The following is a 12,478-nucleotide window of genomic DNA, read 5'->3' on the forward strand; positions in this document are numbered from 1 at the left end:
TGTAACCTCTCTACATTCAATATATATAAAGGGGTTTATTAACTAAATGTGGAGTTATTTTAATCTGTTCTAAACGTCATGTTTTGAAAGAGAAAAGTTAGACTAACTATTCTGGGGTCATCCTGGGGGTTTCCCGCTGTCATTGTGTGCAATTAATACCCTCTGGATTTTTTTTTTTACTACTGCATATCATGACTCATAAAATCAACACAGTGTTTATGATCTTATACAATACACATTCTTATTTACATTCATACATTGTTTAAATTAATTTTCTTTTTTTTTAATGAAATACTGAAAGAAGTTTAGGTTATGCTCATAATTATATTACAGCGTTTACAATACTAACTAAAAAGTAAATCCCCATCCTCAAAGCTGAGATTTTAAAAGCATCAGCTCAGATTTGTGCAACATTGTTTGTTTGACAAGTCAAAATTAACTCTTTATCTAAATTAAAAATTCCTTATACTTTGGAGTTGAGATATTCTTAGTTTTAAGGCCCCGTAAAACTGGGGCTTCAGCTCCTTCTGTGTGGCTGGAAGTGGCTGTGTTTCTTGTAGAGATACTGCTGTAAGTTTGTTCTGTTTGTAACTGTGTCGCTCCTCCATAATCTTTAGGGGATTTGTCCTGCTGGTTGCCCTCTTGTTGCATGGAGGAAAGGGATGCAACGTTGAACTTGTCCATTTCCGCTCTTCTTTGCTGCAGTAATCGTCTGCGTTCTTGCCTTTGAAGGACTTCGGAATTTTCTCTGAGATATTCTCTTGCATCCTCCTGTTCCAATGAAGGTGGGGATATCTGTGGAACTGCTGGTAATTCATCTTGTGGTGGTTGTACATCCATAACCTGATGTCCTACAGATTGTTTGTCTATAGACAAGGGGTCCATAGACTCTCTTGTCATAATGTTGTCCTTGAAACTAAAGCTAGACATCCGTGATTCAGATGCAGTCTTTATTATCAATGCAGACCCTTTTTTCATAGAGACAGGAGGTGACCCCTCAGATGATAAACCCGGCCATGGGATTTCTAGGTCTGCATTCATTGTAGGTGTAAAATCTTTTTTCATTAATTTGGTTGAAGTAGGTTCACTCTTTGTGAATGTAACGTACCTCTTTAACTTTGGGATTTTGTCAAGAGATATACCAATTTCTTGAAAGAAATTGTCCTGATTTCTTCTTTGTTTAACATCATCATATGAAGGTCTGTATTTCTTTTTTTCTTGTACTTCCCCTATATTTATGGATTTTACAGTGTTTGAACTAAGAAATGATGAAACAGCCGAGGAATGAGGTTCTGATTGTGTGAACTGAATGTACTTCTTTACTTTTGGGATACTGCCAAACGATTTGTCTGTTTCTCCAATGATATTATAATCAGTTGAAGATGGTTTAACATATTTAGTTGAAGTGCTTGATATCCTTGTTTCTTGAGTTACCCCAGATGTTCCAACTCTTTCAGTTAAGACAGCAGGATATTGACTTTCAGCAGGTATGAACTGAATGTGTCTCTTAACTCTTGGTATTCTGTCAAGATTATCAGACGAAGTGCTATGTGTCATTGATTCTGCTTTATTTCCATTAGTAGCTGGTTGTACATCATCTTCAGCTGATGTGCTGGATCCCTCTAATTCTGTTGCTGTCACCTTTATGGATTTAACAACATTTGAAGAAGGAAATTGTGACTGGGCTGAGGAATAAGGTTCATATTGTGTGAACTCAATGTACCTTTTTACTTTTGGGATATTGTCAAGATGTTCACTTTTTTCTCCAGTGATATTGTCATCATTAGTAGATGGTTTAACATCATCTTCAGATGAAGTGCTTGGTCTCCTTGTTTCTTTGGCAACCACAGATACATTGATTCTTTCAGCTGAGAGAGCAGTTGTTGCCTGAACAGGAGATTGACTTTCAGGAAGCGTGAAATTAATGTATCGCTTAACTTTTGGAATTTTATCAAAAGGTGCTCCTGTATGTCCACCAAAACAGTCTTCCTTAGCAATTAGTGTGTCATCATCCACAGATGAAATGCTTAATCTCCTTGTTTCTGAAATGACCTCAGATATTCCAACTCTTTCAGCTGATAAATCAGTTGTTGACTGCTCAGGGGATTGATTTATAAATTGAATATATCTCTTAACTCTTGGTACTCTGTCAAGATATGCTTCTGTTTGCCCAAATACTTTGTCTTCCTTTATGTTCTCCTTAGGAGATGGTTGTGCATTATCTTCAACTAAGGTACTAGATCCTCTTGATTCTGTTTCTGTCACCTTCATAGACTTTACAGTGCTTGGAAGAGGAAATGGTGCAAGACCCTGGGAAGGTTCAAATTGTGTGAACTTAATGTATCTCTTTACTTTTGGGATTTTGTCAAAAGATGCACCTCTTTCTACAATGACATTATTATCATGAGATGGCTTATCATCAACTTCAGATGATGTGCTTGATCTTCTTGTTTCTTGAAACCCCCCAGATATTCTTTCAGATAAGAGAGCGGTTGTTGTCTGAACAAGAGGTTCACTTTCATGCTTTGTGAATCGAATATATCGCTTAACCTTTGGTATTTTGCCAAGAGATGCTCCAATATGTCCAAAGACATTGTCTTCCTTAGCGGTTAGTGTGACATCTTCCTCAGATGAAGTGATTGATCTTCTTGTATCTTGATCTACCACCGATATTCCAACTCTTTCAGCTGAGACAGCTGACTGAGCAAGGGATTGACTTTCAGGATGTGTGAATTGAATGTATCTCTTAACTTTTGGTACTCGATCTAGAGATACTCCTATTTGTGCAAAAACATTGTCTTCCTGAGCATCATCCTCAGATGAAGTGCTCTCTCTGGTGGCTGGTTGTCTCAATTCAGTTTCTGTCACCTTAATGGATTTTACTGTGCTTGAAGGAGGAAATGATGACAGATCTAAGGAATGCTGTCCAGCTTGTGTGAAATTAATGTACCTCTTTATTTTCGGGATTTCGGCAAGGTATTCACTTGTTTCTTCAATAATATAATCTTTGTTAGGAGATGGTTTAACATCTTCAGATGAAGTGCTGCTTCTCCTTGGTTTTTTAGCTACCGCTGATACGTTTGCTCTTTCAGCTGAGAGAGCAGTTGTTTGAGCTGGGAATTGACTTTCAGGATGTGTGAATTCAATGTATCTCTTAACTCTTGGAACTCTGTCAAGAGATGCTCCTATTTGCCCCAAGCCATTGTCTTCCTGAAAATCATCCTCAGATGAAGTGCTTTCTCTATATTCTGTTTCTGTCACCGTTATGGATTTTACTGTGCTTGGAGGAAATGGTGACAGATCTGAGGAATAAGGTTCGGACTGTGTGAACTTAATGTACCTCTTTACTTTGGGGATTTCGGCAAGGTATTCACCTGTTTCCCCAATGATATTATCTTCTTTAGCAGATGGTTTAACATCTTCCTCAGATGAAGTGCTCCATCTCCTTGTTTCTTTAGCTACCACAGATACGTTGACTCTTTCAGATAAAAGACCAGTTGTTGTCTGCACAGGAGATTGACTTTCAGGATGTGTGAATTGAATGTATCTCTTAACTCTTGGCACTTTATCAAGAGATGCTCCTGTTTGTCCAAAGACATTGTCTTCCTCAGCAGTTAGTTTGACATCATCCTCCGAAGAAGTGCTTGATCTCCGTGCTTTTGATTTGGTTTTCACCTCAGGTGTGACATGCAGTGTATCTGAAGAGGGATCAAACTGTTTAAATGTGATGTATCCTTTTACTTTTGAAACTCCATCAAAAGCTGCACCTATTTTCCTGAAGAAATTGTCTTCGTTGGTTGTCGGTTGAACATCATCTTTTGAGGATGAGCTATATCTCCCTGTTTCCATTATAGCATCTTTCTTGGTTAAAGAATGTGATGGCAGAGTTGGGGAATGAGGTTCAGACTGCTTGAATTGAATGTATCTTTTCACTTTTTTTATATTTTCAGGAGATTCCTCTGTTTGCGTTAAGTAACTCTGGTCTCCAGAGGATCTGTCAATTTTAGCTTCAGTTTTCACTTCTATCTTAGGTGTAACTTTTGTAGAAGAGGATGAAACTGATGACGGAGTTGGAGAATGTGGTTTGGACTGTGTAAATTGAACATACCGCCTAACTTTTGGTACTTCATTAAAACCTATTTGGCCCCCCAAAAATGTTCCTGTAGCATTAGATTTGTCATCTGACTTGTCAGATGTGCTTGAACTTGTCTCCGCTGCCACCACAGGTCTCTTGGTTGAAACTGGTAAGGATGTTAGAGTTGGAGAGTAAGGTTTAGGCTGACTGAATTGAATGTATCTCTTAACATGTGGCACTGTATCGAGAGAAACGCCTATCTTTCTGAAGAATTTGTCTTCATTAGTTGTAGGTTTGATATCATCTTCAGAAGACGTACTTTGCCTCCTTGATTCAGGTTTTGCCACTTGTTCAGTTGAGATACTTTGTTTGTTCAAGGGCAGTGTTTTTGAGTAAAGTTCAGTGTGTGAGAATTGAATGTATCTTTTTACTTTTGGAAGTCCATCATAAGATACATCCACTTGTCTAACAAATTTTTCATCTTCAATGGTTTGTTTGACATCATCCTCAGATGAGAAACTGGATCTCCTGGACTCAGTTGTCGCTATAAAGTCAGGTGTGACTACCCCAGTGGTTGGTGGTGAAGATGGTAATTGGACTTGAAGATAGGAATCAGAGTGCGAGAACTGAAGGTATCTCTTCACTTTTGGTAAGTGATCAAGGGATAAACTCCTTCCGAATAGACTGTCTTCATTAGTGGTTTGTTCCTTAGTTAACTTTCTCGGCTTGTTAATAGAGACACTACTGGTTCTTCCAACATCCCAATCAGTTGGTGACCTCCTCTCATCCGTTTCATTTTCTTGTCTGTTGAACAGTCGTGCACTTAATTCTCTTAGTCTCATTAGACCTTTAGAATGTTTCTTCCCAAATACATCTGTGCTGCTAGAGGAGTTATCAAAGTCAATGTTGAGGACTTTGTCTGTATTTTTATCTGATGTGATGGATCCTCTGTTTATCTCAGGTGGTATTGTAATCTCTAATTTTCTTGGATACTCCATAAATTGATCTTCATCTTCACTGGAAATTGATTTATCAGTATCATAGCCCCTGTTCAGTCTGTTTATACTTGATCTATAGACAGGATGGACATGGTATAGTGGAAGGCTCTCATGACTCCCATAGTATGATTGATCATATCGTTTTTTGTATTTAGTCTTTTTCCCTGATAAACCTTCCCTGCTTGAGGTAGGTGAAGATGGCAGAGATGAGGAATTCTGTTCATGCTGCTTAAAATACATGTATTTCTTTATGTCTTGACTTGCATCTTTTGGTGAGGTGCTTAGCTGCATAGATTGTATTGTTGCTTCAGTTGTACTCTCAATATTAGTTGAAGGTCTGGATATTGACAGTGTTGGGGAAGAAGAGTTAAACTGTTTAAATGAAATGTATCTTTTTACTTTTGAAACTTCGTCAGAAGATACATTCATTGTCCTGAAGAAATTGTCATCCTTAGTTGTCAGTTGAGCATCATCTTCTGAGGATGAACTATAACTTTTAGCTTCCATCATAGCATCTTTTTTGGTTAAGGAAGGTGATGATGGCAGAGTTGGGGGATGAGGTTCAGTCTGTTTGAAGTGAATGGATCTCTTCACTTTTTGAATTTTATCAGGAGACACCTTTATTTGACTTAAGCTTCTGTTATCTCCAGAGGATGCATCAATGTTCGCTTCAGATTTTACCTCCTTCTCCGATAATGATGGCAGAGTTGGGCTTCCAAAATGAGGTTTGGACTGTTTAAATTCAACATATCTCTTAACCTTTGGCACTGTAACAGGACCCACATCTAAAGATATTGCACATTTGTCTGATTTGTTTACATACTCATAATTCCCCTGTGAATCATCAATAAGCATATCCTCATCGACACTGTCTCCGTGAGTAAAAGTCAAATGTATGTCCGAAGGCTCCAAAGTGATAGTCTCTTGTTTTATTAGAATGCCAGCACTAGGCATTCTTCCATTAAATGTGACATCTTCAAGAGTGCCGAATCTGTTTAAAGTGTCCAAGTTTGCACCGTTCTCTGTGTCTGATTCATCTATGATTTCTGATTCTTCTAACACTTTGTTTACAATATAATTGTTTGGTCCACCTACACTTTCATCACTGTCACTTGAATTAGACAGGCTTTCTATGTCAGAGAGCTCAAACTGCTTTACATCATCAACAAGAATTTCTTTACCAAATGGTTTGTCAAGATCAAAAACCTCTGAATCAAATTTTATTTTGTCTGAAGGTGATTCTACTTTGCCTTGCCTCCATGTGTCATCGTCCTTCAATGGGTGTCCCAAAGCAGAGCTGGAGAGGTCCCGGATACTTGACCTTTCAGAGCCTTCAGTGAAAGAAAAGCTCTCTCCACTGTCATTCCACAACTCTGGGTCCAAATCATCAACATTCTGTTCTGTCAGCCTTGATGACCTTTCTGAAAATGGCTCTGTAGTAAATCCTGGAATTCTGTTCTTTGTATTTTTGTTTGCAGGTATAGTGACAGGAGGAGGGTCAACACTTGATTCCCTTAATTCTCTTGAAAAGTTATCTTCCTGACTTGAGTGAGATGATGCTGAAGAACTGCCCCTTCTTTTTAACTGGATGATATCATTTGCATCTGGAATTGGCTCAAAGTCCATGGATTTTGGCATGTCTTCGGTTGCAATGGGCAGCAGTTTCTTACCATTTGTGACTAAAACATTTACTTCGCCTTCCTGAAGTGAGCTGCTACTACTGCTGTCTGCTCTTCCTCTATGATTCTCCACATCAAATGCCTGCTGTTTCCCACCAGTTATTGAGGATTTCTTTTTTTCAATTTCCTCATAAAGAGTATCAGCTTCTGTGTTGCTCTCAGAGGAGCCATCTGCGTGGTCATCCTCTACAGTGACATAGTAAGGCACTTGATCTTCAACTGTGATTCCACCGAATGTAACTCTTGAACCCACTCTCACTTCTTGTTCTTGGTCTTCTACATCAGAGTACCCCTCATTCACATATGGCTGGGGTCCAGTTGAGGAGGTTGTTGGTGGTGGTGGTGGTGGTGAAGATTGTCTCTTGGATCGTATTCTCCTCCATAACTTGTCTAACAGTGGTCTCAAAAAAACACCAAGGATAAAGGCTAAAATGAATGTAATAATGACAGACAGGCAGACAGCAAGAACAAATTCTGACTGGGTCCTTGTCCCTTGCCGTATAACTGGACCATTTCTTGAAAAGTTAACATTTTCTTGCTCATCCAAGATAATTGCTGCTTCCCTACGTGGTCTTGAGCCACTGTGTTTTTTGTAGACCTGCAGATCAAATACTGATATGTGCTCCCCTCGGGCACCTGAAATGCATATATAAAGTCCTGCATGCTGCTCTGTGATGTCCTTAATTAGTAGTTCTGGTTGGTTATTTGTGGCTTGGCCCTTTGGAGTCCACCAATGAACCTGCATAATATCTAGAATAAAAAGTGAATTTTATCACCAAAGGTAGATTAACATTTACATTGTTTACATGCAGGTTTTAGGAGTTACTTAACTGTAAAAAAAATTGTTTTTCAAAATTATGAATTAAAATAGTAAATTGGACTGTGGTTTTATAATTTAAAATACAGAAGTAGCACCTTTACTGTCATTGCTGCAAGGAATTGATATCTTCATCCCCTCGTAGACAATCATGTTATGATGGTGACCAGATGTGCTGTATTCATGTGTTGGACAAGTGAGCTCTGAGTCCTTCAGGTGAAGCAGATCTTTTCCAGCATGATGTGGTGGAGAGGCACACACCACTTGCCAGGAAACATTACCCATTTCATGATCAAAGCTTAACCATCTTCTCAAGGTCTGCAAGTTGCAGTCACAATTCCATCTGTTGAAGGAGACATCGACCAAGGCATTCAGGTACCGCAGGGACTGGTAGGCAGGGACAGGAATGGTGACCAGCAGATTATAGCTCAGATCAAGGACCTGGATGGAATTAGTGAGTCAATGAAAATGTTTCCCAAGTTTTAATGCACACTGGGCTAAATTTGTTGATTTACTTTTTAACTACAGTCTGTCAAAAGAGTGGAGCATACTCCCAAACATAAGACACACTCTTATGATGATTTTCCGCTAAGATAAAAAAAAACTAAACCATCTGACCAGTATTAAAATATTACACAAATAAGCTAAATATTTGAGATGTTACCTGCAGCTGTTTTAGGTCTACAAAAGCATTTGGGTGAATGCTTGTGATGCTGTTATGCTGGAGATGTAGCTCTTTCAGATAACTGCAGTTGTCCAGGTCAGTAAGACCTATCTTAGATATCTGGTTATAAGACAGCTGAAGAATCTGCAGGGACTTCATGCAGCCCAGCCCTGGAGGAGAAATGGATATTGGAGCAAAAGGCAATGATTAACAACCATTCACTGATAAACTTTTTAGTTAAATATAAATGTGTTCTTTGAGGTACAGAGTTTTTATTAGATTGCAAAGTCAGACATTTTTCAGTTGTTTTGAGTTATAAAAGACAAACATTGTTGTAATAGTTATAAAAAAAAATGTTTCAGCTGGCCATGACCCCACAAACATAAGCATCTGTTTGTGCCAATATCTGTCCCTAACAACACCTAACATAATACTGCACACCACGTGAGCACTATGTGAATCACCACTTGTTCAAGTTGAGGCTCTTGCAGCAACACTTCTTGGACACCTTCAGGATGTCACCATCAAGTTGTTGGTAATAGTATGCTAAGTATTAGTTAATAGAATTTGCATCTTTGTGGCTAGTTTTTTTGTCTTAATATCTATAATTGAAGTACTTTAAATTTTTTAGATGTACAGTATGTGAAACAAGTAGATCCCAAATATTCTTAAACACAACAAGAATTGAGTTCATTCAGAGTGGAAGGCTTACAAGGGCTCAGGTATGTCTGTCAGAGAAGAGAAATGGAGAATTATCTTGCCTATTTTAAGAACCGTGTTGACTACTGAGCTGAAGCGAGGGTCTGTTGAACGAGTTTATCAGAGAGAAACATTGAGGCTGTGCCCTGAATCACAAAGAGGCGCCATCATCTAATTCACAGTGCTGCTTACAGGCTTCCCGGATTGGCATCTGCTAAGGCAACAATTTAAAACCTGATTCTTGGTCTTTGTTTACCAAGTCCATTTAGATTTCAAACAAACGATGAGTTTCAAAGCAGACACAGAAGCATTAAAACCTTGCTGAAATTGCTGCAGTGGCTATCAACACTGACAATCACATCCTGGAACAGCATTTCAGAAATTAAATTCCAGCATTTCAGAAATTAAATGAAAAGAAATATTAAGCTATTCCCTTTAGAATAGCACTGGATACAAAATTTAAGACAAACCTCGAGACCATATTCAAAACGTGTTTGAATTGGCTTTCTGGTCCCTATTTTAATATAAACATTATCTAAGATCCCCAGTTAAATGTCCTATGCTTCAGACATTTTAACAAAATAGATTGATTAAATGTAAAACAGCAGGAAGGCTATAGCAAATTATAGTTGTGTTCCAAATGATATACTATACACTATTTAAGCTACCGCCTAGTTTATCAATTTTATACGATTATTTTGCCACCCAGCAGGCGGCCTGATAGCCCCTACGTGAGGAAATCTGCGACAGTTGAGTGCATGAGGTGTTCAACCTAGGCCCTGTCACAAATGGCACCCTAAACACTCGTAGTATTCCTACGAGTCCACGCTTTCTTGACATAACGCCACTTTGACTGTCGGGAAGAAGTCTGCTTTGGAGCTCGCTTCAGTGCGGGCTCGGCAAAAGTGCACATCGACCGCAAAGGGAGCACCCTTCTGAAACCAAAAATGACAAATGGGACATACGATCTCATGGACTTAACAGACACGCATGCGGCAGCCATTGTAAGTCATTGTGTTCACACCGCCGATGGCAAAATTCGCTCTCGCCACCCTGCTAACAACGCCGTTGAAAGATTCGTAGACGCTCTGACGTAGATCGAATGCTTGGTCTTTTTGTAAACTTTATTTAAAGGGGCCACAAAGCAAACAAGCAAGTTGATCGTTATTTGTGCAGACTGACTAAGTAGGGTATAAGTTAACCTCATGGAATATTTTAAATGTGAAAGTAAGAAATTGATAGATGGAAAGAACTTAACAATTATAGTGACATTGCTAACGGAATAAACCAATTAAAAGCCATTTGTGTAATGCGGCTTTTGTGTTCATGGTTAAGTGCTAATCTAATATGCATTCCCGCTGAAAAACAAGTGTTCTAGCGTGAAAATGTTGCATATATCAAATTCACATGATCAACCTCTCCTCTATTTTGTTTGGGAACTATGTGGTCGGAACTAAAGTTAACTTGACTGCGTTCTCTGGAATCCTCTCAAGCGGAGGACTTCTACATTCCGATTGGTTGCCGCCGAACCGCGTCATAGCTCATTACCATAAAGTTGACCTGACTTCAACTCTCCTCGCCGCTCTCACCGTCCAAGACGCGCCACCCTCGCCGGAGCTTGCCGCCGCTCACATTGAAAATGAATGACTTCTGGCCACTTTGACGCTCTCGCCGGTGGCGATGTGAACCACATGAAAGAACCATATTGTAAGTGCATATGAAGTGTGCCATTTGGGACCAGGCCATACTTTATTTTTCGGGTTAATTACATTATACATGTATTTGAAGTACACTTTTTTTTTGTGAATACACTACTCACACTATGTACACTACAAAATGGCATAGCGCAAGTACGCAAAGGCTTTAAGACACCTTTGGACAGACTAGAATCCCATGTTAGAGTTAATGTGAAGGTTGGTCAAAATACAAGGCCCTAATAAAATTCACTCTCTGGAATGTTTAGACTATTATTACCCTTTTATAGCCTGTTATGAGGCACTGGAATGCCAGCGCCCAACCCTTGTGACTAGATGATAGGTGATTTCTTTTCACTTCATCCCGAGGGTGGACTGGTTTAAATGGAATCTAACAGGTCAGAAGAGTGTCATCGCAACAGATCAAAGTTCCACTGACGATGCAGTCATTTATACCTGGGCGGAGAGTGTGTGGGTTTTATGAATGTCACAGATTAAATAGTACAGAGATCTAATTATTTAAGAATTAGTTTCAATGTTTGTCGTAGTTCTCATTATTTAATTATTAAAAATGAATAAATAAATGATTCCTTAACAGCAAGGATTTAAATGGCATGATTCATTTTAGAATTTATTTTATTGTTTCCCATCACATGAATTAACACTAAGGATGGGAATGTCATCATTATAGTAATGTAACCAATTAAGTTGCCTTGATTTCCTTTATAATTTAAATATGTTTTTCAGGACAACAAAGACCAGAGATGTTTTTTACAGTATAAATGACTAATGCTGTGTGTATCATATGCATACTCTTGCTGCATGCACATACCCTTTGGTAGATGTTTTAGATGGTTTCTTTCTGCAGACAGCAACTGAAGGTCAGATGCCCAGGATGTACATTCCTGTTCTCCACTTGACAGTCTCCTAGTGCCTGACCGGTCTTTCTTCAAAATCAAAGACAGGCTCTCCAGAGCATTACTTCCCACCCAAAGGTGCAGAAGTCCCATCAATTTCACTTGACCAAAGCTGAGAGGAGCCAGAGAACGCAGGGCATTATTGGATAGGTTCAAGGAAACCGCAGTTGCTGGGATGCGTGTGGGAATCGTAGTCAGGCCTAAAGAAGAGCAGTTCAGGAGAGGACCTGGCTGGCACAGGCAGGGAACAGGACAGGCAGAGGTGGGGAAGGAGTGTGTCCCCCAGAGGTGGAGAAGCAGCACTGCCACACCAAGCACTGACCTGTATGCTGACATTATAGTCAGCCCTGAAAAATATAAACAACAAATGATGGATCTAAAATGATGACAGGAAATGGCATACTCACATTTGTATGGTACAATATAGAGAGACAAACAACAACAAAAAGATATAGGATGAAAGCTGAAAAAATGATCTCTCATGAAATTCATTTGCTGCACCACAGAAATGTTAAAATAAATTATATGTACACACACACACACACACACACACACAGTTCAAGTCTAAATTATTAAACACCAATCGTTTACTTGCCTAACTAAGGTAAAATTAAAGTAAAACTTTTACACAAATCACAGATACACTGTATGAAAAATTGTGTAGGTTTATTTAAAACTAACCTTTTTAGGGTATCGATGCTCCACTCGGCTCGGGCAATCTGACTGTAGCCGGATAATTTCCAACAAAACACTGAGACTTGACTGAGAAATTCTTTGACTTTAACTCCAACTTCCCTGAGATCAAAGTCTGAATAGCATTATGGCACCAGAAACACACACAGAACAATAGTTCTGCAATCACTCACTTGCCTGAGTTAATGTCTTACTCAGGTTTGTTCCCTCCCAAGTATTTTAAAGGCATTAAAAAAAAAAAA

The 12,478-nt window shown here is 39.0% G+C and overlaps 1 protein-coding gene across 1 annotated transcript; it reads right to left on the reverse strand.

Moving 5' to 3' along the window:
- Positions 1-447: 447 nt before the first annotated feature.
- lrrc66 (leucine rich repeat containing 66) lies at positions 448-12,470 on the reverse strand (the record flags this gene model as incomplete). The annotated part of the gene is made up of 5 exons (XM_079888745.1): positions 12,225-12,470; positions 11,459-11,890; positions 8,234-8,403; positions 7,668-8,010; positions 448-7,502 (listed from the first exon to the last, which is right to left on the reverse strand). The coding sequence occupies exons 2-5, from the start codon at positions 11,877-11,879 to the stop codon at positions 448-450; spliced, it is 7,989 nt and encodes a 2,662-aa protein (XP_079744871.1). The 5' UTR covers positions 11,880-11,890; positions 12,225-12,470.
- Between the last annotated feature and the right edge of the window lie 8 nt (positions 12,471-12,478).

The sequence above is a fragment of the Squalius cephalus genome (genome assembly GCF_949319135.1).
Source record: "Squalius cephalus genome assembly, chromosome: 12".
Taxonomy (NCBI): domain Eukaryota; kingdom Metazoa; phylum Chordata; class Actinopteri; order Cypriniformes; family Leuciscidae; genus Squalius; species Squalius cephalus.